General features: G+C 37.4%; 1 protein-coding gene and 1 long non-coding RNA gene across 2 annotated transcripts; both read right to left on the reverse strand.

Moving 5' to 3' along the window:
- Window positions 1–134: 134 nt before the first annotated feature.
- Window positions 135–25,041, reverse strand: LOC110061516 (uncharacterized). The gene is made up of 17 exons (XM_089298446.1): window positions 22,653–25,041; window positions 16,881–17,289; window positions 15,811–15,966; window positions 14,144–14,251; window positions 11,056–11,267; window positions 10,516–10,773; window positions 9,375–9,761; window positions 8,527–8,688; window positions 7,887–8,259; window positions 6,568–6,741; window positions 5,342–5,502; window positions 5,166–5,217; window positions 4,359–4,450; window positions 3,525–4,136; window positions 2,022–2,115; window positions 918–1,021; window positions 135–526 (listed from the first exon to the last, which is right to left on the reverse strand). The coding sequence occupies exons 1-17, from the start codon at window positions 24,663–24,665 to the stop codon at window positions 428–430; spliced, it is 5,466 nt and encodes a 1,821-aa protein (XP_089154572.1). The 5' UTR covers window positions 24,666–25,041; the 3' UTR covers window positions 135–427.
- LOC149106768 (uncharacterized) lies at window positions 17,954–20,130 on the reverse strand. The gene is made up of 2 exons (XR_016209945.1): window positions 20,065–20,130; window positions 17,954–18,179 (listed from the first exon to the last, which is right to left on the reverse strand). It is a non-coding gene; the product is annotated as an uncharacterized LOC149106768 (long non-coding RNA).
- Window positions 25,042–26,359: the final 1,318 nt, after the last annotated feature.

Genomic DNA, 26,359 nt, shown 5'->3' on the forward strand with positions numbered 1-26,359 from the left:
AATTCACAAATTGCACTTACCCAAAGACTTGTGTAATTTTGAAAGAATTTCAGATATAACTTGCAGTGTCTACCCTAAATTGCACTTGCATTCATACAATTACCAAATTATATAAATATCAATGGTCAGACAGGTTTTCTTTTTAAATAGAATTTATTCATTTCTTCTTCACTTAATTTTGTTATCTAGCTAATGGATAACTCTTTTAAAGCATGCGGAAAAATTAACCTTTGCACAACATAGAAATCTCTTCAAGCTGAAAAATACATTAATGTCTGAGCTTTAATATTTTAAAAGTCTGGAAATCTTTTCCGACACTGTTGTGTCTCTGCATCATGTGAGGCAAAACTTTGTTTTCTTTCATAAGAGAATGCCATGAAAAATGTAGCTCTTAAATATAGAATCTTACATCTATGTTACAAATATATTATCTTTTTAGACTTTCAATGAAGAAATGGAGTTTGTCTAAGCCTTCTCTTAGGGAGTTCCGCTCTTCTAGAAGATCCTTTTTGGCCTGTACAAGGTTCTGCAAAGGAAAAGTATTTATAATTAATGCAATATGATTGTTATAGATTCACCTTAAAAGCCCTTGGCTTTCAATGGGAGTGGCTACAAGTCCTTAGTTAATGAAAACTGCAAAACATAGTCTCAGTGTTTGCTGTTTTAGAAATTCAATTTAATTACACCCTTCTACTAAACATGCCCTCCCTTAGAAGTGCCCCTTCCCTTGTAATGTGTTCTGTACACAGGTAAATTACATGTAGCTGTTCTTTGAAATGCTTAAGAACTGTAACAAGTTCATACCTGTGTTCAAATATTATAATACAACATAATCCTGTTAATTTTTTGAAACTTTTACCCATGTAAAACTGCCATGATACACACTTAAACTCTGACTATAGCTTTTGCAAACTCACCGTCATTTGGAGACTAAGGGCCTGTGCCTCCTCATTCAGTGAAAGATTTTGTGACTTTAATACATCAGCATTGTCTTGGAGCACACCTATTTCAAGACCCCTCTCTGCAAAGACATAGTTACATAATAATATTAATAATATACATGAAAAAATTACTTGATTCTGATTGGCTGAGAGTAGTGCAGCTCCAATGTAACACCAGTGCAAATTACACATTGTAATTCTGGATTATGATTGGCTGAAAGAAAATTGGAAATTTTCTGAGCGAATGCTATCATGCAAAATGAGGAAAATTGTGTGCGGAAGCTTTGAAAAAGTTTTTTCAAATGAGAAAAAATGGCTTCAAGAAAGATCTGGCACTTCCATGCAAATTTTTTTCATTTTTATATTATTAATAAGTAATCATACGGTTTTTCTCATTCAATTTGGAATAAATTTGCACTTGTGAGTTTTTCAAAAAGCTGAAATTGCACGAGCCACTTTCAGCTTTTTGACTAAAAAAAATTAATGAGTATAGTTATGTTCAACAATGCCTTGAACTTGCCTGATGCTAGCTTGAACTTGATACTTAAAGAACGCTAGTCACCCTCCGCCATTTTTGATGCCATCGTAATTATTGATATTGCATGGTGAAGCGAAATCTTAATTGCCTTTACTGTAAGTTGTGTTCCTAAAAGCTTGTTTAATTATTTCTTGATTAGTAGTTTCAAAGTGATTTCCTTTGTTTTAACATGCTCCAAGTAAAATATAAATTATAGCCAAACTCTCGCATGTAAACAGTGAGTGCTTTAGATAAAAAATTACAAGAGAATTCAGGGATGGCACCTTAGTTCTCACAGTATGTGTCATTCGGATGAGTGTCTTAAAGGTGCACTCGAAAATGTACAATTTGTACCCATGTAAAAGGTGCCCAAAACCAATAATGTACTAAAACCAGGAACACTGGAACACAGTATCCTGTTAAAAAACTACCTTGAACTTACCTACCTATAACAAACTGCTATATGACAAAATGCTAACTGCCAACTACAGATGGCACAGTGTACTACTGCTCACCTTATAATTATCTTTTGCATGGTAAACTTTTACAACGAATAATCGTACCTGCAGCATGTGTGAAATAGGACTGCATGACAGCCTCCACCCCACACCACTTGAATCCTTCCCTGTCTCCTGCAGATGATGAGTTCTTCTCATCCTTGACATTGTGACACAAAAGGTTATTAGGGAAATACAGTGACTGCGGGTACCACAGCTAAACAAAGCTTAAAGGACCCTAGTCAGCCTCTGCCATTTTCGATGCCATTGAAAATATTGCAGGATGAAGCAAAATCTTAATTGCTTTTACTGTAAGTTGTGTTCCTAAAAGCTTGTTTAATTATCTCTTGATTATTAGTATCACCCAACTAGTGGACTAATGCAAATCCTGCATTTTGATTGGCTACGCTACTAAGGGACTATTAGCAATAGTCATCGAGTAGCGAAATTAGCGCCATCGAGCGTGACGCTTTCTTTCGTTTTATTCCCGAATAAATATTTCTTCAACTTGCATTTGCTAACTTTATTATTACCTTTTCTGTCCGACTAGTTGGGTGATACTAAAACAATTAGACCCTTCGCCCTCAAGGGCCACGGGTCAATAGCCCATTCAGCTTCGCCTCATGGGCTATTGACCCGTAGCTCTTGCGGGCTACAGGTCTAATTGTTAAGTAGTTTCAAAGTGATCTCCTTAGTTTTAACATGCTCCAAATAAAATATAAATTATAGCCAAACTCTTGCATGTAAACAATGGGCCCTTTAACACTTGATTTATTACACTAGAAAGCTGTGTGCATTGTGTGGTTCCAGAAAATAACCATACATATATACAATCATATGCTTTATTAAATTACTCTCCAATTTACAAAGTGGTATTTCTCCATATTTCTTCGAGCTACCTAATGTAACAAATTAAAGTAAGGGGGAAAAAATTACAACAAAGCAAACAAACGTGTGCAATATTATTAATAGGACAAAATTAATTTGCCAAAGGTCTTGAAATCAATACCCACCCTGAGGAGGGTTACTAGAAATTCCAAGGGAGAGGGGGTCCCAAAAGCCAAACTTATGAAATAGTTTTTTTCTAGAGGGTTGTGGGGTGGGGGTGGGGGGCCAATAAACCTTCTGTGGAGGGGGTATGGATATTTTCTGGAACAACACATGGCAGGTTACCAGACACACATTTTGTCTGGTTTCTCAAACATAATTTCTTGGTATCAATTTACACTGAGGCGGTACAGATAGGAGAAACGTGTCTTGCCCAAGAACATAAGTTTCCTAAGATTATATCTTGCCAGGGCTTGGGCACGTTAACCATTTGGCCAATGAACCTTAACTTTCTACTATGATGCTGCATAAAAATCCAGTAATAAATATGACGGCTATTAATTATTTACGAAGTCAAAACATCCAGTGGCTAACTAAATTTTGAGTGGCTCACAAAAGTAGGCTGTGTTTAAGTTTTTTCCAAATGTACTCTCCTAATAATGTTTAAAACCGTCTGGTCAATCTTTTTAATGAATGAGACCTAAAATCTCACAAAGAAGGTAAAAAAATTAATAAATTCACCTTTGCTGGAGGCTCTCCTTGTTTATTTCTAGTTCCTTGTTGTTGTTCTGACAAAGGCAATGGTCCAAATTGTCGTCCCTGTATGCTGCCTGATGGGTGCTGACTGAGGTAGTCCCTGGTCTCTTGTTCACTAAAAGATATCCCCATACTTCTCAGAGGCTCAGGTCTAATTGGTTGGGTCACAGCCCGATGTTCAGGTCTCGTATGAGAGGCAACATTGCCGTGCTCATGCGAAATTGACAAGAGCCCTGTATGCCGTAGATAAGGTGGTCGAAATTGCGATGCACTGATGTTACTAAAGGGATCTTCCATGTTAGTTAGGGACTGAAGTGTTAGACGTGGTGGCAGATGATTAGTGTTACCGCTCATGGTGGGGCTTTGTCGATATCTTTCCTCACTGCCTCGGCGAAAGGTTCTGTCAAATGGATATTGAGCAATCCTTTTTTCTCCATCCTCTGTTTTTATATTAATGGGCTGTTCTTTGTCCACATCTTTGTTTTTGTTTTCTTTTCTTTCCTGCTCCTGTAATAGTTGTTGCTTTTGCCGAGTTATTGGTCCTGTTATCGTGTCAGGATCAACAGAGCCTTGGCTGTTATCAGAATCCCTGTCATTCTACAACAAAATCAAAGGGCCAAACAGTCAGAACCAAGTTTTTGTATCAATTAAGGAACAACATTAATTTCTTACTTTAATTTGTAAACTTCATTCAGCTTTAAAGGAGTGGTACCAGAGTAGTGCTACAGTCTACGAAAAGAGATGTAGTTTTTGCACATTTATAGGCAAGGCACTAATTTTTTTGCTAAAGTGTAACCTGTATGTTTTACCGCTACTCACCTCTTTATCTCTACGTGCTCTCTTGGGAGGACGACCTCTGCTTTTCCTGTTCTTTCTCTCGGTTCTTTTAATTTCATATGACTGCTCTAGCTCTAAAGGTAAACAAAGAGAACTTATCAGTTGTAAATTCATGGCACCAGGTAGTAGATAGCTCAATAACTTTGTGCAGTACAATGTCTTAAGTTATAACACTTTTTAAGACCGTCAGTTCCTTGTGATGACATTGCCGTAAGTTTGTGACCAGAAACTTCTATTATGAGCATTTCTGGAAATGGTATTAATGTACGAGTCAAGTTTGTCATGATTATTTTGAATTAAATTATGGAAGGAACAGATTCAAACTTACAGGCTTGGAAAACCAGCCCATATTTTTAGCCAATAAATGCCATTAGATAGAGATTTACATGTAATTTTTGGCAATTGATTATTTTTTATATTTTGGTCAAATTTCATTTTATATTTCAGAAGATCCACTTTTGTCACATAATGACCTAAGGACAGTAAACTGAAAGACTTGGTTCCCACAAATTTACCAGGTTCTTTTAGTGAGGAAGTTGAACCCACAACATAATCCAGTTCTAAACACATCTACAAAAGACTGAGCCCTGACCAATGAGGAAATAGTCTGCCTAAATACCCGGTGATGATGAAGACCAGGAGTAAGGAGTTGAAACATAGTGATCTAGTTCACTAGTGAATTCCCATCCCTAGTTGTAACATAATCATACTCAATAGTGCAATCAATTACCTGGAATCACAAACCTGACCTCATTCTCATTAATTTTTGTTGACAGACTGTTCACTTACCTTGTCTTTTACTAGGAGGTAATAAGCCAAGCTTTGCCATGAAGTCTAATTTCTGTTGATTGGAAAACATTTCAGTCACACATCTTTACAGGAAAGCCACCTTAGCTTTATGTAGCCAGTCTACCACAAAACCCAACTAGTCTTATTATGTTATCAACTGTTTAAAATCAACTGACCTCAGCACTAGGAAGAGGTGGTGGCACATTTTCATCATTCTCATCTTGGCCACCATTGACATCACTGTCATTCATCAAGTTAATTGGAGAATCAACACCATTTTCATTGTCATGGTCACCTTCATATTTTCTTTTCAATGTTGCGCCTCCTTGGTGGATTTCTGCAAGCAAACACATGATCATCAGTACCACAATTTAATTATACATCTAAACAAGAGATATTTCAGTCTGATTTTTCTCTTATGTTGGTGGCATGTTGATCACACATGTCATCAGTATGTCAGTGGTTTGCTAACGCAAAAGGAATTATGTGTATTGTCAGGTCATGCATTTATGATGAACAACAGAACAAATCGGTTGTGTCACCTGATGTATTGGTAGCATGTCAACTAACACTTTGACAGTGGCATGTTGGCCCATGGTAAATTATGTGGTATCACCTGAAGCATTTGCATCAGATCCAAAATGGGTGGTGCACAATCCAACGCATTGGCAATGTGTCAGCCACTGAACTGGCATGTGTTACTCAACATACATGTTGAGTAACACAACCCTTTGGGCAAGCTGTAATTGTGATGTGCTAGCCCAATAATAATTCTCATTAGCCTCCAAGAATTTCATAGCTTTCAATACTCTTGTAATTTGAATTTCCCCAAAAATTTCCCGAGAAACTTCTGTTGCCTATGGGGCAAGTACAGGACAGAAACCATTAACCCAGGTGCAAAACCCAATAGCCCCAGGTTAATGAACACAACTTTCTTTGCATGCTGCAATATGCCAGCAGTGTATTTGCTGCAATATGCCAGCAGTGTATTTGCAGCATGTTTCATAGACCAACATCTTGGTAGTACAGCTGAACATCTCCTTACAGATACCTCCATAATATGGCCATCTCTATTTAGCTGGAGGCCTACTCCTGAATACAGATGGAACCCCTAGCCAGGGATAGAGAGGATTGGAGGAGTCTTGTCAGTGGCCTCTGCTCCAAAATGGAGTAGATGGGCTTCCAGTCAGATCAGATTTATAATGGACAGTTCACTTGGTCCCAATAAAACACCAGAGTTCACTATACAACTAATGTAAAAACCTCTTTAATACAGACACTGTACCCCTTTGCTCCAACCCCGCAGTGTCTCTGTTGCAGAGGTTTGACCTAACTTGTATCTTATAGGCCATAGATTGAGTCATAGACTAGTTAGTTCAGATTCTTCACACAAAGGATTTACCTTTTTTCTTATCCACAGTTACAAGCCCTAGCCCCTCAAGAAACTTCAGTTTATGAGGATTGTGTCTTATCTTAACTGCAGGCTTAACAGGTGGTTCATCCATGATTCTTTCAACTTTAATTCTTTTGGCCAGGCTCGGGGATGATCTATCGGATGACTTTGGTCTCTGCACATCTACAAATATTAATGCAAGTTTAGGTGTAACATTTGAGAGGGCTGTTGAACATTAAAGAAACACTAAAAATCCTGACTTTTTTGTCTAGTACATGCAACACAAGTATCAAGGGAAAAAAGGTCATTAACATGCGCCAAAAAGTTTTTCCCTCCTGGTTATAACCCTCAAAGAAAGTTATTTATAAATATTATAGACATTCCCAAATGATTAAATATGCTGAAAACCAGTAGCTATAATTAATTCAGGCGGAACATACCTAGGCTAGATCACTTAAATATGAGTCTGAGCCACTCAGAATTGTTTACCACAAGCACCAGTGGAATTGCAGAACAAGCTTTTCACATAAATTGAGTCTTGATGTGAAGTAAATATGAAATAATTCATATTTGAACTGCGGTTGTAGATGAAAGTGAAGAATGATCATCACGGTAAATTTTCCAATTTAAGCAATTGGAAAGAAGAAGCCTGAAAAAAATCAGGGCTTCAACGGAATTCGAACCTGTGACCTCCGCGAATACCGGTGCGATGCTCTACCAACTGAGCTATGAAGCTACACATTGGGAGTGAGGTCAGTTAATTGAGTTCATATCTTCCCATGAGGAGTGAAATGATGTGAAGTAAATATGAAATAATTCATATTTGAACTGCAGTTGTAGATGAAAGTGAAGAATGATCATTGCAGTAAATTTTCAAATTTAAGCAATTGGAAAGAAGAAGCCACGGAAAGAAGAGGTCACGGGTTCGAATCCCGTTGAAGCCCTGATTTTTTCCAGGCTTCTTCTTTCCAATCACTTAAATTGAAAATTTACTGTGATGATCATTCTTCACTTTCATCTACAACTGCAGTTCAAATATGAATTATTTCATATTTACTTCACATCATTTCACTCCTCACGGGAACATATGAACTCAATTAATTGACCTCGCTCCCAATGTGTGGCTTCATAGCTCAGTTGGTAGAGCATCGCACCGGTATTCATGGAGGTCACAGGTTCGAATCCCGTTGAAGCCCTGATTTTTTTCAGGCTTCTTCTTTCCAATTGCTTAAATTGGAGAATTTACTGCGATGATCATTCTTCACTTTCCCTTTTAATTGAGTCTTGTCACTTGAAAGATGAAATATCATGGTTAAATTGTCACTTACCAGGTTGGTAATCTCCATTGACAAGTGTTACCCTGTCTCTTCTCTGCCACTCCCTCTCACCATTGGTACTTCTCTCTACTCTTTGAACATTCCCATGGAAGTTTTCACGGTTAAATGACTGAGAATCTAAAAAGGGCATTTCACGCACTCCCAATCGCTCTGATGGCCCACCCGCTAATCTTCTTACACTTTCAGGCTGAAGATGTCGAAGATCAAGTTCATTGCCATAACGATCACCGAATCCTTTTCCATCTGCAGGAGGGGGGTGGAAAGGATGAAAGGGGAAGCCCCTGTATAGGTGATCAGCCTCTCTATTGGCTACCATCCGAGCCAACGAGGGATCACCTTTGTGATGATCAACAGAGAGAGGACTCTAAAGAAGAAAACGAAGATTACTGCTTTGTGAAAAATTTTAACAGACAATACCTAGGGTTTATCAATTTGTTGCTAGCCTACTGGAACCTTAATACCTAGATCCATCATTGATGTGAACACATCGATGTGCAACATTAACTACTGGTTTTGATACAATTGATACTGTTACTCAAATGTAATCAAATTTCTCACAGAAGCCAAGAGGACATACAATAATTTTATCATAACTAATTCTTAGATATTAGTTATAAATCAAGATTCATACTTTGCTGGTATCCAAGCGTTGTTGATGAAGTGGCTGAGGATAATGCACCACGCCAATTCCTCCAGGTTTTTCCTGTGCCATGTGATGTCTTGGCCAGTCTTCTCCTGGTGCATGGACACCCTCTTTTTGCTCAAACATCAGCCGCTCATGTAATAAGAACTCCTGCCAAAACAAAAGAAAGAAAAGAAAATCAGTTAAATCATAACTTGTGTGTTTTCTGTTTTCACCTCAAAATATTATTTAGTTCTGATAATTTGGCAATACATCGAGACAATAGTTTAAGATTGGCTGAGTAGTCTAAATGGTAAGTAATTGGTTTGGTTTTGGTTTTACAACACTATGGCAGAACATTGTCAGTGATGTATGTTTCATTCTCCCAAGGGTGACTTCTTCAAGCACATAAAGGAGACATGCAACCAAGAAGACATCATGGCAGACCTAGCCAGACGAAGGTGGAATTAGATAGGCCATGTCTAGAGGAAGCCTACAGGCAACATCACCAGAGAAGCCTTGTACTGGACACCAACAAGAACTCACAAATGCTGTCTGGCCAGGCTTAAATGGTGACGCTCAGTTGACAAAGAGCTAAGGGAAAGAGTGACCTTGTGGGGGCCTCATGCTCCACATAATGCGAAGAGGCCTAAGTAAGTAAATATTTCACTGAAAGATGGCTAGCATGTGTACCATAAGTTCTGGTTGGACATTTTTTAAACCAGTTCAATTGTTTTTTTCCCTTTGTGTCATTATTCAAGCTGAGTTACCATAATCTGAGACTGGTAAACTGAAAGCAAATTGATTAGAAAAATTTCACATGGAAATCAAATTCAAAGAATGCCATTTACCCTCACCTGTCTTTCTCGTTCTCTAACAAACTCTGCATGCCTCTCATCCAGGGGGTGAATAGGGTAGGGAGGATCTCTATGGGGGTGGACTAAGTAAGGATGAAGCACGGGTACTTCATGAGCTGGGAGGAACATTCTTTTGTATTCTCCAGGTCGCCCCATCTTAGACACCAGTGCTGGGTCACCTCGGACATGAAGACCATGACTTCTAGGTGGCTCAGATGAGCTTGATGTTGGTGCCCCTCCAGGTGTGCCATGTCCATGAACAGGACAGGATCCTGGTTTATGTTCCTGGTAGAACCCCCGTGGAAGAGGTCCCTCTCCAGAACTCCTTTCTGGTTCCCCTTGGGCACCATCACTTTGTTTTTCTTTCTTTGTAGATTCACTTCCTTCCTAAAAATTCAAAGGTTTCATGAGAGATGGAAAAGTCAAGAATTTGTGTCAAAAATATAGAAAGATAAAACTTCAAAGCTTTAGGATGTAATTATTAACTGAGGTGTCTGTTCAAATACAACATAATATCTTTTTGAACATTGTGAAATCAAGCTACAGAGTCATGAAAACATTTAGAGCACTTACACCATAGGTTTGTGAACTGTACTTCTTAAAAATACTGCTAAATAGCTTGCATTTGAATGGTCACACACTACTGTACATATACACATACAGCATTTAGCGCAATTTCATTCACAGACTTAAAAGTCAAGATCCTTGTTAATTAGCACATTATTATATCACTTGTGTTTGTGGCTGATATAACACACGCTCTGATTAGATAATTCTACGGCATTATTCTCCCCTAATGCCCATGGACCATTTACAGGCCTGCAAAAGCAAAGCAAAAAGCCATATTATAATAAAAAGCTTATTAACCTTGAACATTTGGTCTTTACAGGAAAATCTCAAACCTTGGCCTTGCCGTATTGATCAAGCGATAGCAAGGTCGATATGGCAAGGTATCAGTTTGAGATTTTCCCATAAAGACCTCACTCTTGATTAATAAGTACATGTAGTTAGTAAGACTAACTGAGTAAAGGGTTATTAATATTTAGTCCTTGTTTTGTGTGGTTAGTATGGAGCTAACTCTTTGCTGCAGTGCACTAACATGGTCAAGCCTTCTATAAGAACAATAAAATCCTGTTCAAACCTGTTTCCTGCTTTCCCTTGCCTCAGGAGTATCTCCAGGTCTTAGGTGTGGAGAGTTCTTCCTGACAAATGGCTCAACACTTCCTGGTGGTAAATGTCGAGCCGGTTCCCCAACATGGCCGACATGAATGTCATATGATGGCTCCACAATTATTGTACCGTCTGGCAAAATTGAATGTCGCTCATGCTGCTGCCGTAAATGTTCTGCTGCTCGTTGTTGCCTCCAGGTGCTGAAACGTACATCATGTGGATCTAATACCTACGGGAAATGGACATCAAGTTATTAATCAATACTGACTGCTGTTGTGCTTGGACCCTCTTAACTAAAGTCACGAAAACTTATATAAGTACAACTACTTCAAATTTGCTACGACACCTAATATAACCTTCAGGTTACAGCTGCAGTAACAAATAAAACAAGTTACTTTGCCTCCTACAAGTCACAACAACAGTGTCTTAAATTCAAACACTACTGATAACCACTTTTAGCCCAAAAAGAAATTATTTTTTCCAGATTACAAAAATAACAGAGTCATCTTACTGGTGGAGGGTAAGGTGTTGGGTAGAATGCTGGTAACATGTGGGCCTCTGGACCCTCTCGTTTGGAGGCCAGGAGGGGAGGGGGCCCAGGTGGATGGGCTCCTCGAGGCACATATATGGGCATCTTGTCATAAGCTGGATAGAAGGCTACAGGAGCATGAGGAGGCTCTGCGCCTGGATAGTGCTCCGACAGCATGGGCACTTCTGAATGACCTGAACGAGAGAATACAATAAGTACCGACGGTTCACACATTGCAACCAAGTTATAACATGTTTGAGGAATTACACACTATGACTGGTCAGTTTGGGCTCCTTGTACTGCAGCTCCATAAAGCACAGAACCTATGTCACATGAATGCTTTACTGAGTAATAATACATGTGGCCCAGGTCACAAGCTTGAGTGTGTGCAGTTTCTTAAACATGAGCGTTTTAAAGAATACATTCAACTTGGCCTTCTTGCATTATAGCTCAAGTTATATGAAGAGCACTTGAGAATTCTTAACTCACAGGAAGTGAGAGAAGCACTCCTCTTGTGTTCTTAAAACCTTATTTCATTTCATTCTCAGGATTGAACTTCAAGTTGGCTATCATTAACATTTAAGTAGATGTGTTTGAAACATAACTGTGCAACTACATGTATCCTAATGGAAGCCAGAAGTAAACTCAGTAGTAACATAAAGAGCCTGATGATAAAAATCAGCCAGATATAATCATTCTGACAACATAACAATCCTATTAAATTATGAGAATCATACATTTCTTACTTTTAGACAACTTTGATTTTCAAATTTGTGATTATAATATTTAAGCCATATCATTAGTCAAGAATCACTTTGTTTTTGCTTTCTGTACTGCCAGGCCAGAATCAGTGTAGCCTGAAGGAGTTGAGTCTTTTTAAGCTGTTCAACGCAAACAATAGAGCATAAAGGCCTAAAATATGCATTTAGCCAAACAACAGAATGACAAAAAATGGACAGGTGTCTGATGTAATTCCATTCACACTTCTTTCGTGATTAAGAAATCAAAAAAAGTTTTTCCAAAAACATTTAAGCCCATCTTAGTTTACATTGTTCCTGAAATAATGATTTGAAATAACTAGGTATAGAGTCTGAATAGTGCCCTTCACATGTGACTTCTCTTTTTTCCATCCCGGTGAAGTTACTAGTATAGGGTCTTTGACGCAATAAGAAATGCTCCATTTAAAAAGCTGCCCATCAATTGAAACAAAAATTTTTTTTTTTAGAATTTTATGGTTTAAATTTCATTCCATGACTAGTGCTAAAAAGAATCAAAGATTAATACCAAAATTGAGAGACATACTGCAAGAAGATGACTATCATTTGACATCATAAACATGTTTAGTTCCCTCTTCTTGATATTTTTATCAGTGGTAATGTGTGAGTGATAATATACCGAGGGAAGAACTATTGCACAGCAACGGGCGATTGTAAGTTGAGTAGAACCTCAGATTATTCATGAATAGCTTGTTGATAAAAGACAAAACACCAAAATATGATTCAGTGTAAAGTGTTACAAATGTTGAGGAAACATCATCTTTAGGTAGCAAAATGATTTGTTCTTCTTGGAAATGGTATAAAATTTAATGCTTCAAGTGCTAATATCTGTAAAGCAAAAGTCACAGACAAGGAGACAAGTTGAATTGCCGGTAGATCTACATAAACCGAGCATGGCAACATTTACATATAACATTGAATAAACAGGAAACCCTAATCTGAATTAACTGCTGGCAGATATCTGTTTGTAGATTAATGCGACTTGCTTTTGATCGCTCAAATTAATTGACAGTGAATAGACATCAAAAATAATTTTTCACAAGAAATGCAACACATCTCTATGTAAAAGAGTTTTGTGGAAGAATATTGATAAGTAGCATTATTGTAAATGACCTGCTATTCAAGACAAATAAGAAAGTGTTTTGGTGTTATCTGCTAATGAGAGAGAAAGGTCTGGACTTCTGGGATCAAACCTTTATATTTTCAAATATCCACAATAAACTTAACTCCAATTTAAACTAAAAAAGATAACTTAAAAACCTCAAAGAAATGCAAGACACTGTAAAATATTTTATGGTTCTAAGTCCTTTCATATGAAAACCTTGTGTAATTATAAATAACCCCCTACCAAACATGAATAAATATTGTTCAAATTTTACACAAAATAAACCAAGACATGCATGTAGCCTTCCTAGAAAACAAGGAAATATTCCCTGTCAAGATGTCCCAAAATTTACCGAAAAAAACAGGATCGTACCTGATTCAAATCACCTTAAAAAGCCTCAAGAAAATCCACAATTCACTGATCTTATTAATTATTCAACAACAATGAAAGGCATAAGGAATGAACTTGTTTGGAGATTTCTACAGTCCTACCCTTTTGTCACTTTGCTAGGCAACTGAAATTTCCACAAGAGGAATGCAAATTGATGAATACTGAATTTAAACTTTTGTAAATCAACTCCCTGATCTCTCCCAAATTCAAAAACCTTGTAAACTGCCTTTGCAATCTACCTAGAAGTGCCTCAAACCATTTTGTTTCTTGTACAAATAATTCATTAAGTTACACTTTTAAAAAGACTTCTGTAAGATCTGCAATATGAGAATAACTGGCTCAACAATTGTTGCCTACCCTAGTTGTTTCTGAAGTCACAAAGACTGGCTGTAGCAGCTAACTGGGTGGCATGTTGCAAGACCTGAATCTGCTCTTGGTTGATGTTATGAAGGGAACGTAGTCAGAAATTCAGACAGGTGGCTTTAGCCAAATTAAAATAAACAAGGCTAAAAAGTGCAAGGCTCATTATTCAAATAACCAACATCCCAAGCAAAATGTGAATAAAATCACAATAAATCCTCATATGGATATGATTATAGAACAGTTGATCACACAAAAATGACTTCCTCAAATCTGCAGCAGTAAACACTTAGTACATCCACAAAGCCATTTTCCCCATTTCCCTTACAGTTCAATTCAAATTACATATATCCTCTTAAAGGTAAAATAATTCCCCACCTAGAACACTCTAGAGTGAGGACTAACAACTTGCCTTTGTTTTGTAATACGAATATCCTACCTCTAGCCACTGTTGAATAAACACCTGGCATCACTTCATGCCCCATCCGAGCCTGGTGGCTAACTTCTGGCCTTTGGGGACCCCTATTTGGGTCATGAGTTTGTTCACCTTCACAACAGAAATGATGATAAGATTTTATTATTGGTACAATGAAGAATTTCTTTAACCACTCTGAAGTCCAATTAATGAGACAACAATTATAGTAAAACCATCAAGTTAAAAAAAAAAAACAACCTGCATTAGTGTTTAGATTAATTCTTTTAGAATTTTAATTTAGATTTATAGAAGAATATTAAGACAGATTCCACTCAAAGTTCGAGCTATAAGTGCAAATATTATTTACTAAAAATCTACTGATACCATGGTAACTTTTTGAATACTATTTAAAACATCTCACTGTTATTAATTTCTCTAACTGACCCTGCGATTAAATTCTCAAGCATTCTCGAAAAAATTAATGTCAAACCTCGTGAGAATGCTTAAGGCGTGTGTTATTGTGTTTACAACTGACATGAAACGTCTGTTTCAATTGAAATATGGATAACTTCAAGTTCAATTTTCTCCTGTGCAGGCAGCTTGAGAACTTAAATCTTGATAGGTTCTTCTTACCTTTACTCAAAATATTACCATGCTATGAGGTTTTTTTCGCACATGTAACTTTATTTTTGCCATTATTGCTCAAATGTTCTGCAGAAATCATCTTAACCTTCACAGATTTTTACAGGTCATAACAATTACTTCATATGATTTACTTTTGGATGAACCAAGGAGGGCTTGTAGCAGATACAGTTAGTCTGCATTTTCAGATAACCTTTGATTATCTCATTGCTTCTTACAATGTCAAAACAATGTCAGCCACAAACAGGGAGAGAACGTTTATAGAACAGAGAAGTAGTTGTCAACTTCATGATATTATCTTGACATCAGGGCTTGAAAAAAGTGTCACTCAGTTATCCGGGACGAGTGGATTTTCCTTCTGGGCAAATAACTTTTCATTCTCACTGGCCCAATGGGTAAGGGCCCAGGCAAGTCATCTGCCAACAAAAAAAAACAACTAAATCTTGCCCAGGTAAGCAAAATTTGAGAGCTGCTTGTCCAAAGGGAAAATTGGAATTCAAGTTTTTTTCAACCCCTGTGATGTCAGGCGCCAACTTTAAAAAATGTTTTGATGTTGGTGTTAGCATGGATAGGAGTAGCTGGCTGTGACAAATTACACTCCATAAGGCTACTCATTCTAGCAGAGGTTGGGGGCATGTACTCCCAGAAAAGTTTGAACTCTACAAGCTTGGATTAATATTAATGCTGTTTCCAGCAGTCTAGTATCAGTTTCTGAAATCAATTCTGAAGAGATCTAATAACAACAGCTGCATTTATTGTACTATTTATTGTACTATTTTTTTTCTTAGATGGCATTTAATGAAACTAGTCATTCCCCGCAAGAAGACAATAAGAATTTCTGAATATTAGTGACCATGGTATCCTACTTTACAAGTATACATGTATGTAGAGCACAAAAATCAAAAATACATGTAACTGTTCACTTTTTGGATCCAAAGAAAACAGTAGACATGCATGTACAGTATTTATTTCAAGTGTAAATTTATGTGTCTTTCTGTTAAAAAACGTTATTGAAACCCCTGATATATACGGGCTATTTCATATATTACCTGGGCGGTGATTTCTGTGATCTGGATCCAGTGTTGCAGTGGACGTCACAGGAGGGGTACGGTTAGGAATCACTCCTGGACTCTGATGATCTCCCCTATCTTTGGTATTCATTTCTGTTTGACTTGCTGATGGTGAGGTTCTGGATGGAGACATTCCTAAAAATAAATGAATAAAGAGATTTAACACTTGACAAATTAATGCACCTTTCTCATCTGTAATGGTTGTTTAACAATGACTCTATAATAATTAATATTGACATTGTGTAGTTACAGAAAATGTCCAATACCCACACCATAGAAGGCCACTGGAAATTCCAAGAAGGAAAAGGCTCTCAAAAGCCAAAAAATTTTAAAGGAAATTATGAAGCTAAACTGAAATTTCAGGAGGGGTGAAAATTATGCAGATTGCAAATTTTATTGTGGACAAATTCCTAAGGCAGTAAAGATGACAAGAATACCCTCGTGAAAACAGCACAAAGATGAAATCGAAAGAGGTTTGAGAAGATGAATTGCAAGTGAACTAGAGGTTGGGTGGTGAATTTTGAACGTGTGATGTAATCATGCATAATAAGACCAATTTCGAATGTGAAATTAGAATATTCACCGCTAGGCAAAGCTGTCTTGACTTTTTAAATTCAGTGATAATGACTGTCAAGGAGATACAAAAAACAAAAACATGAATTTTTTTTTTTAGTAAGTTCCACTGGTTTCTATAACGGACAAATTGAGCGGTTGTAGGGATGATTTTGCCTGCCTGGTTAGTCCATCTGGAGGAAACATTTTCTTATAAAGAAGTTCAGTTCAGCATGATGGTTATTGGTAATGAAATAAATACTGTCTTCAGAAATTACATGTAGAGAATTTAATACCCCTTGAATTTTGTTGTTAAAGCCGTAAAGATTCATAAACAATAATATTAACAATTCAACAATTTAATTTGTTAAAAATATTTACAAATTTAATTTTAAAATGCACATGAATTTAATGACTTCCTAATTTCATTTGTTGCCTCAGAAAAAAGCTGGAAAAAGTATGCTTAACATGGAGGATCAACAATTGAAAATTCTCACCTGTACTTTTTCCACTGACAGCAGAGATACTGGGTGAAACAGACTGAGAGCTGCTGTTTGATGGTGCAGGAGATGAGGTTGAAGACGGAACTGGTTTAGCTTGTTTGGCTAATTTTCGAAGGGCTGCTGCGAAACTAGCTTGACCTGCTGACATGGACGGGTCAGTGGACGCAGGTGCTGAATCTTTATTAAGCAACACAGGTTGTATTCCGGGTGACACTGAAGTTGTATAGTGCATGGGGGACGCATTTGAACTCTGGCTGTTGGTATTCAATTTCACTTTCTTGTTTTGCAGCTGGACCAAGCTACCATCACCCTCTTCACTTTCTTCGCTGGAGTCAATGACTATAACCCGTCCCTGGTTGCTAAGTTTCGATTTGCGTCCTTTGATATCACTCTCTTGGAGATTCTTGAAAGAAAACATAGAAACATCAGTGAATTTTATCTCTAGCAGTGAATGATACACATTAAAAAGCCATTTAATGCAGTTCAACTGATTTGAGAGTGCGGTACTCCCAATGCTTGATCTACTATGTAGCAGATCGATGGGGCTGAGGTAACCTACTGTGTTTCCTGTTCCCATTGCATAAATAAAAAATAAGTACTAAATGAATTACAATGTTTAGAGAGGAAGACACATCAGCCTAACCCTTAGCTGGTTTTCATGGTCCTCTATCCTGGTCCAGTTGGAATTTGGAGAGAACCTGGAGAAAAATGCTTGGAGCAAGGCAAGAACTAACGACAAACTCAACCCACATATGACACCGCACCCGAATTGAATACAGGCCACAATGTTGGGAGGCAAGCACTCTCACCACTGCGCCTTCCCTGCTCCCCGAAGTTGCCAAGAAGGGTGCTAAGTGATGTGGCCAGTTGGGCTCCAGTTAATTGTGTCAGGTTAACACTATTAAATTAATTTATAAATTTGCCAAGTTGTGCCCAAGCTAACTAATCACAGATATTTTATGTGTGTCACCCTGACTACTACTACTACTTTTCCAAGGATCTCCTTTCTCTTTCAAACAAGAACGTGACTCAACTCTTAAGCCACTTCTAGCTTCTTGTAGACTCAATTTTCTTTTTTAGCATAGTGACATATATTCACCAAGTAAAACATCACATTGTGTTATACGCATGACATACAGTACATCTTTATTCAACAATTAAATTCGATCATTTTCAGAAATGCTTAGTCTTGCACAAATATGATAAACAAGAAACGTCTCCACTTTCCAAAACTCTCCTCAAAGCAAGTCAATAGAATATTGATCTGCAACTTCCAACAGTAATCAATTCCTCCTGAGAATTATATTAAGCAGCAATGTCAAATAAGAGTTAAGAAAAGAGATATATTGCTTATTTTATAAAAGTAGCGCTAACTTCTCAGCTTAAAGTAACTGAACAGGAAATAATTATAATTATGGTAATCCATAACTTGAGAAGTTTTACCTTGTTTCTTTTGTCTCCTTAATATTTTGGAATTTAGATTAAAAGAGTTGAATTGACTGTGGAAGTGGTACAAAATTTCCAAATATAAAATACACATTGGAGGTAGAAGCAATTTGAGGACTTAGGCATGTAAACTCTGAGCATTAAACTGTACAAAAATACACATGTATATGCAGACTGCATTTTGTGTAAACAAAAGAAAATATACTCAAAATAGCTTGATGATTATCCTGATACACAATTTGTGATCAAAATCCATCAATGAAAACAGGCACAGAGCAAAGGCAATTTATTGTAAAGTTCTTAAAACTGTGTAATTAACTCATGTGGAAAAAATAATGCAAATATATGATTTTTCAATGAAGACAAAAGAAATCTTGTAACCATGTTTGAATGTTAAAGTTTAACAGTGCGAATTTCTTTTAATGCAACAGTGTCTCAAAAAAATGGGAAGGCCTGAACTTATCACTAAATAAAACACCTCAGATCAGTCAATTGTGAAACATCTAATCAACTATTCTGGGGTTGTCCTATATGCAGTTCACAATATCTTTCCCTTGAAGAGCATTAAATTTGCATCAGTCTTTCGTCTGAAACAACAGCTTTCAATCATAACATGTTTCTCCTTTTATACTGTATAAGATAAAGTGGTAAAATATAGCAGAGATAAAACCCCTTAGGATGATTGCAAACAAAATTTTCAAGACATGTATGTAGATATAATTATTGTGTTACAAAAATATTCCAGCCACTAACCTTCTATCTGTCACACCGGTCAGGAGTGTTTGAATGTAATTTAATATGTTTTCATGATTGCTAGCAAAAGTGATTATAAATGGCTATTTCCATTTTAGATTTCTACTGTGAATTACTCATGTAAGAAAGCAATCAACAGTCATTCTTAAGACTTTGTGAACAATAAGGCACAAGCTATACGTCCAGAATTCACAAATTCAGAAATAGAATGATCAGCTTTCCCCTAAAATAAATTACCAAGTACGATGAAGCACCAACAAACAATGGATGTGCCTCATGTTAGAAACAGCCCAGGACATGTGCTTTACAACAACAGACTTCCGACCTCAAAATCAAAGATATTATACTCCACTACAGATGGAAATTTGCCACAGTACTGTAAGCAGAAATATTGGAAGCCATTTGAGTCTAAAGACTTGACTTCACAGATGAGTTGTTTTTTTTAACATGTGCTGTGTTAGCCTGAAACAACACCTTGCATAACCTGCCTTTATCTTCATAGAAGCCTTGAAAAACTTAGCAAAATGTGTGCCTTACCTTTGGGAAAAGTGTCCCAATTATAACAAAGGCTGTAAAAATCAATCCTCTGCCATAATAGAGGTAGATTTCTGTTAGTGATGCACTTAATGATATTCAGCAGCTTAATATATGCTGATATAATAACGGCTTGGTGCAAAATTAAAGCCTATAACTCCTGGCTGTAATATTCTTTTGCCTGATTAGCATAAACTGCCATATGTCTTCTCCAAACACTGGCCTTAATGTGAATTGAAAACGTTTTGAGACAATGATCTAGTCAGTTAATGTCATGCAAAGCATTTCAGCAGGTTTTTTTCTGGTACCTAGTGCTTTCCTTTTGTTCATGACAGCACAACTTATTCAGTATATCAAATTGTTCCCCTGAGAGGCTTACTAAAAGTAACCACAATCACATTTACCCAAGGGAGAAGTAATTCTCTTGCTAAACATCAAAGGATACACATGACAAAAAATATACCTTCTTCAATCTCACCTGAATTTCTTCATTAAAAAAACTTCTTGCACCAACAAACCCAATATTCTCTTCTCTTATCAATAATTCATTTACCATATTGCTTCTTTATTTAGCAAGAGAAGCCAAACCATGCTCTTTCATGCTTGTATCAACAAACATGAAAGACTGCTCTAGAAACCATTGTGCCTCACAAGAATGGACCCAAATCAATTGAGCCAATGTAGAGATGCTAAATCTCCACTGAAATAAAGCTAAATGCTATCAGAGCTTTGGTGTTGCTTTCTTATTTTAGGAGCCACCTGTTCTTTATTGTTCTTTTCATATGCAAATCACCACAATTAACCAACCACGTTAACAACCACCTTTGTGTTTGCTCAGAGAAGTTCTTTGGAGTACTGAATACATTACAATAACTACGTCAGGCAAAACCACCGAGCCAATGATTGCCATGACATTTAAGTTATTACCACACCATGCAGTGCAGGAAACCTTGATTTCAGAGGCTTAATTTTTAATCCTGACACACAAGGAATGCACACAAATATTTTTTATGTAATTAACAGATAAAAGGGACCACAAAGCATATCTTTTGATAGTATACATGTACTGTTTGGTTTACACACAGTAGTATATTACATATTTTGCCCCCCAAAATAGAAAGTTCTGATGTTTTGATTCTATCATGACCACTGTGAGAACATCAAAATCACCCTAAAGCTTACATCTACTCTGAATTCACATTTTGGGGAAACTTTTATTTACATGAAAACTAATTATAGCAATTGCTTATATAAATTAGACTCATAATGTGTAGAAACTTTGAGATACTGAAATGTATAAAATATTATGATCACTTTTTCTTCAAAAAAAAAATTTGTTTTCTTTGTTTTCTGAATAATGATGTATTAGAGATACATTTTACAAATTACAAAATCACATCTTAAATGGGCTATTTTGAAATACAGGACACATTCACATTGTTTTAAATATTTAAAAATAAGTATGTGTCAGTATAACTCCTTTTTTCTTGAATTTCAAATTTCTGTGAATGTCTTTTAAGGTAAAAGTGTCTAATTTATTATAAGGCAAAAAATGATATTTAAGAAATAGAAAACATGTACTGTGTTTCTATCGAGTTATAGAAACATGAGTGGAAGTTTAGGAGAACAAGAAATGCTGTGGGAACACAAGCCGTAGGTGAGTGTTTCCACAGCTTTTTTGAGTTCTCCCAAACTTTGACTTTGTTTACTTTGATCATCAAAATGTAAATTCTCTTTGCTCATGTCATCATTATGTCAACAGCTTGTGCTAGTTCTGTGTTTCTATCGAGTTATGGAAACACGATTTTTAACCGATCAGCGCACATAGTTTCTTAGGGCTGTTTCCTAGTTTATTTCAAAAATATGATGTACATTATAACAACTGAGACAACTTTTTAATTAGTTTGGAATCAACTTGCAGAGTCAAAGTTGAAAAGGGACATAACGACTGGACCATTATTAACAAAATTGGTACAAGATCAGTGAAACACAAAACATTTCAAATCAAATCATACAGTTTGAAATATGTGTTCTTAAGGATCATCCATCAGCCAGTTGACATAAAAACCCCCAAAGTACCCAGATTTACACGCTCATCTAAATTACAATATTTCTTAATACTTTTAAATCACTGATTTCAATAAATTTCCTTGGAAGATGAATTTTCATTTATTACATGATGTGCTTTTTCCTATTTCCTTTTAAGTCAGACATCATGTATACACTCTTATTTGAAAAATGACCTTCTTTGACTGAAAATGTCCAGGAAAAAGTTTCTGTGAAATACATGTGTTCCATGTAACTTACACTTATTTCATAAGCATTTCCTTTCTTTTGCACCATGAGTTACTAATATATTAAAAATGAGAAGACAGAGTTCATAACATGGAATTACCAACTTTGACCCCTAACTAACTGGAATGACTGATTAAAATAAAACAAAGTATAAAATAATGTACTAAGGAATTGCAAAATAAGTATCATTGCAGATTTCCATTTAAATGCATTTAAACTATTAATTTCTCCCCACTTTTTTTCAAATTCCTCTGAATGTTAGTAAATTTATCCGTAGAATATCATGAATTTATCAGTAAAATATCATGATCTCATTCATTTCCTTATCTAGTAACAAAGTTGACCTTACCATCTAAGCTTATGTACACAAAAAAAGTGTTATGCACAAACGATCAATACGTTAAGCACACTCTTCCCACTTCAGACCAACTTGGTTAATTACTGTTTAATGAGTTTATTTTTCCAACTGTTTACAACCACACTTGATTTCTTTAAAAGCAGATGGAATATTAAACTGTTTAACATAGATCTACAAGCCTTATACTCCTTTTGTTCATGTATTTGTGATTTAAAACAGTTTGATACAGTTAAGGTTGCATCACCAATTTTCCAGCCAAATAACAATTACAAACTTAAGGTAAATTTCCAACACCTTTTAAGATATCATCAAAGACATTGCTCAAGATCAATGGGAATTAATTAGAATTAAACTGCACAATTATTCAAATATATTCTCACCTCATCTTTATCTTGATTGTTCTGTTGCCATGTCAACATACCTAATGCAGCATTAGAATCATCCATAGCTTCGAGATCTCTCTGTACTTCCTTCTGACAACCATCACATAAAACAACATCTCTACCATTGTTAACCACAATTCCAGTTTTTGGTGGGTGGTGATTGGGAGGGAATGTTATGAGTTGTTTGTTTACAGCTCCAGAGAACGTCCTTGACCCTTGTTTAGAACAAAGATAACAGTTTATGGTGGCTACTAGATACTTTCGAAGCCATCTGTTAGAATCCTCACGAATGTCTGATCCTTCATAAGCTTTCCACTGCACCATTAAGTTATTATAACAAATTTCACAGGCAACTGCAGTGCCTTCACTATCTATTGGTTGGGCATGACGAGCAGGTTCTCGAGATGACAGAAAAGGAAAAAATGGTCCTCCATCAGAAATTCCCTTCCCACTATGAGGATAAGAATATAGCTTAAAATGAAATGATGCATTTACAGTAACACCACAGAGAAAACAAACTGAAGAGATATCTAGGTCTTCTGCTATTGCCGCACTCAATTTCAATACATAAGAGCGTTCCTCCTGGGGTACACCATTTTTCTCAAACTCTTCCCATTCTATTCTCAGTTGTGCATGACATTTTTTGCAAACAAACGTCCGGCCTTCAGCATCCAGGTGTCTACTGTCTTTCCGAGGTTTCATTGACGCTATAAAGGGAAAGTAGAAAGTCTCTCTTAGAGGATTGGTGTTTGCTTTGGTATGAACAGGTCTCAAATCGGATTCAGAACACTGCTGACCACAGGTATAACAGGCTATCTTGGTTGATGTTTCTGTTAACCCTGTTACACTTCCTCCCATCTGAACCATAACCTCATTGCGAATCCTGTACTCCCTCTTTTCATCACTGATCCCAGCAGCCTCAAAATGCTTCCACTGTCTATGGAGTGATTTGCGGCATCCGCTACAAGCCCTGGTGAGCCCTTGCTTTGTCAAAGGCATGGCTCCTTCAGGTGTTGGTAGATTGTTTAAAAATGGATAATATGGGTGTCCGGGTGTATGCTTACGAGAATAAAGAAATCTCCCTGATGTCGCAGGCTGCGTTACTCCACAAATGAAGCACACCATGGTTGACAGCTGGGACTGTTGTTCCCTTGGGAGGGAGGGATCAGATCTCAATTGGTACTGTCTCTCACTCAGAGGGGTCAAATTCTTCTGGAAAACTTGCCATTGGCGAAATAAAAATTTTTGACAAGCTTCGCAAACAAGAACTTTTCCAAGGTAGTCCATCTGCTTTGCCACTGTGGGTGGAACATGCCGAGCAAGGCATGGGTAAAACGGTGTCTCGGTTTTGAGCTGTGGCCTGGTGTGAACACTTCTCATAAATTCTTTTGGCTTCCGCCGACTGCAGATGTAGCATGTTTCTAGACCCACAGCACGTCGAGAAGCGAGTGAAGAATTCTCAACAAAAGGGCCAGTCGAGTGTTCAGAAATCGGATTAACACTTCCCAAGTCTGAAGTGGTTGCATTAATATTCCCTTCCGATAGTTCACCAGGAACTATCGTGCATTGTTCTGTACTTTCGGTGTCATAATTCTCTTCAGCCATTGTGTTGTCGTTAGGCATTGATTCCTCTCCCCTGACTTGGCTGTTCGCAACAGGGCTTTGAGCTCGTTCACTGCTTGACTCAGGGCCCGACCTTTTAAGCCAATAAATTCGTTTAATAACTGGAGTGTCGCTTTCTTCGAAAGCGTGCCATTGTTGAGTAAGGAAAGAGAAGCATACCGTACAAGAGTCGATTTGTCCGCTTGCTTTGTCCACCGGTCGAGCTCCCTCAGCCGGCTCGTGATACTCCAAGAAAGGGAAAAACGGCATTTTCCCCGAATTGCGCGATCTGCAGTAAACTGGCCAGTTCGCATTTGATGCACCACAAATAAAACAGATCAGCCCTTTACTCGAAGTTGGCGCCGTTTCGGCAGTGCTCTGATCTTTTACCCCGTTTAATTTAACCATGGCCGGTTAAAATACGCTGATGTAGAACTACCAAAAAACCTCACAGAACCTACAAGAGTGCCAGCGCATCCTAAATTCCATTCAACATCATAACCCGTCAATTTGTGGAGAAAATCCGATTTTATGGCACAACTGTAGCAGTCCGGGCCTTTGTTGTTGATGTTACCCAAGATGCTTTGCAGCCCTATCCACCTGGTTCAGCTGATGTTCATTGACTGACCTTACAACACAACCCACTATACTCACAGGAACGCCGTCGGCGCAACTTAACAGGAATCATTCCTTTCAAACCGCGGAGCTGAAGAAACTTCTGAGTGACAGTTACACAGGTCAAAAGATTTTCAGATCAGGTGGAAAACAAAACGCTGATAACCGAGTAGAAATACCGTTGCCAAGATACCGGCAGACGAGAGCGCGAAATTACACAACCCGGATTTAACACGTATAATACGTGTCAGTTTGAAAGGTCTTTAACCCTTTTGTTAGCGCCACAGATCCACTATCACGTACTACTCAGTTGCGACTTTATTTGAAGGACAGATGCGTAGTTAAATTAATAGAAGTATTTTAAGCTTACTCGAACAGATAATGACGGTCTTTCCGCATTGTTTAGACAAATTTTGTGGAAACGTGACCCGTTCACTCAAACCTTTCATTTACATATCACAAATAGACACTTTTTCAGGTTTTGAAAAAAAAAAGTGCATTTTGGCACGAAACTTCGCCGCACGTGCTTAGACAACTTCTTGATCATACCGGAAGTCCTTCACGGAGGTGGTAAGGTTCAGTATGGCTGATACGACTGCGCGAGCATGCTGTATGCATTATCAACAATATTGATAGCAATCTATTGTACTTTGAATCGTGGAAGCGATGTCGATAAGGCGACCACGAAAACAATCCTTCCAAAACGTAAGGATTGCCGGGTAAAATAGGGAATTTGTTTACATACAAAACTGATTGTGTTATATGGGTCGCTCGATGCGCGGCCCCAAAGCTGACATGTGTTCTGGCTGTGTTTATGTAATTTTAAAACATAATAATTTTCACTCAGTTAAGAATGCCCTATTGTAGTTTCGACGTTGCAAATAACAGGTGGCAGAAGCAGCTATCAATAAATGGATTTAATGGGGGAATTAACACTTAATCCGATGGTATAAGGATTCTGACTTATACCCCAAGCGAGTTTTGTCTTCTTAAACAATAAAACAAACAAGAAATCCATCAAATCTTTGCCATCTCATCTGATAAAATAAACTAGCTAAAAAAGTTTCTCTTATAGCAAGAGTTGGAGCCGTAGGAAACGGATATTTTAGGATTTGATGTTTTCCCGACGTTCAATAGTTTCGTCCCTAGTGGCCCGGATCCCTTTTGGTCACGAGATCCAAAACACCGGCGCCTCTGAGGACGACAATGGACGCGCTAAATGCACCTGGGTAGTTTAAACTGGTTCTCACCAATCAGGTGAAGTCAGTAACAATAAACTCGTACCAAAAATTTGCTCCAAAGGAAATATCTGAGTACGGGCCGGGGACGAAAAATAGAAAGGCAGCTCAAGGAAACCACAACGACAACGGTTACAAGAACGCCACTAACCGAACAAAAAATATAGAGCAAAACAATGGCTGTGCACCTGCGTTATAAATCTTTGTAAAGCATCAAAGTGAAACGACCAAGTTCTGCTTACATGTGTT

The sequence above is a fragment of the Orbicella faveolata genome, unplaced genomic scaffold (assembly GCF_042242905.1).
Source record: "Orbicella faveolata isolate gen_17 unplaced genomic scaffold, um_ofav_v1 contig_3, whole genome shotgun sequence".
NCBI lineage: Eukaryota > Metazoa > Cnidaria > Anthozoa > Scleractinia > Merulinidae > Orbicella > Orbicella faveolata.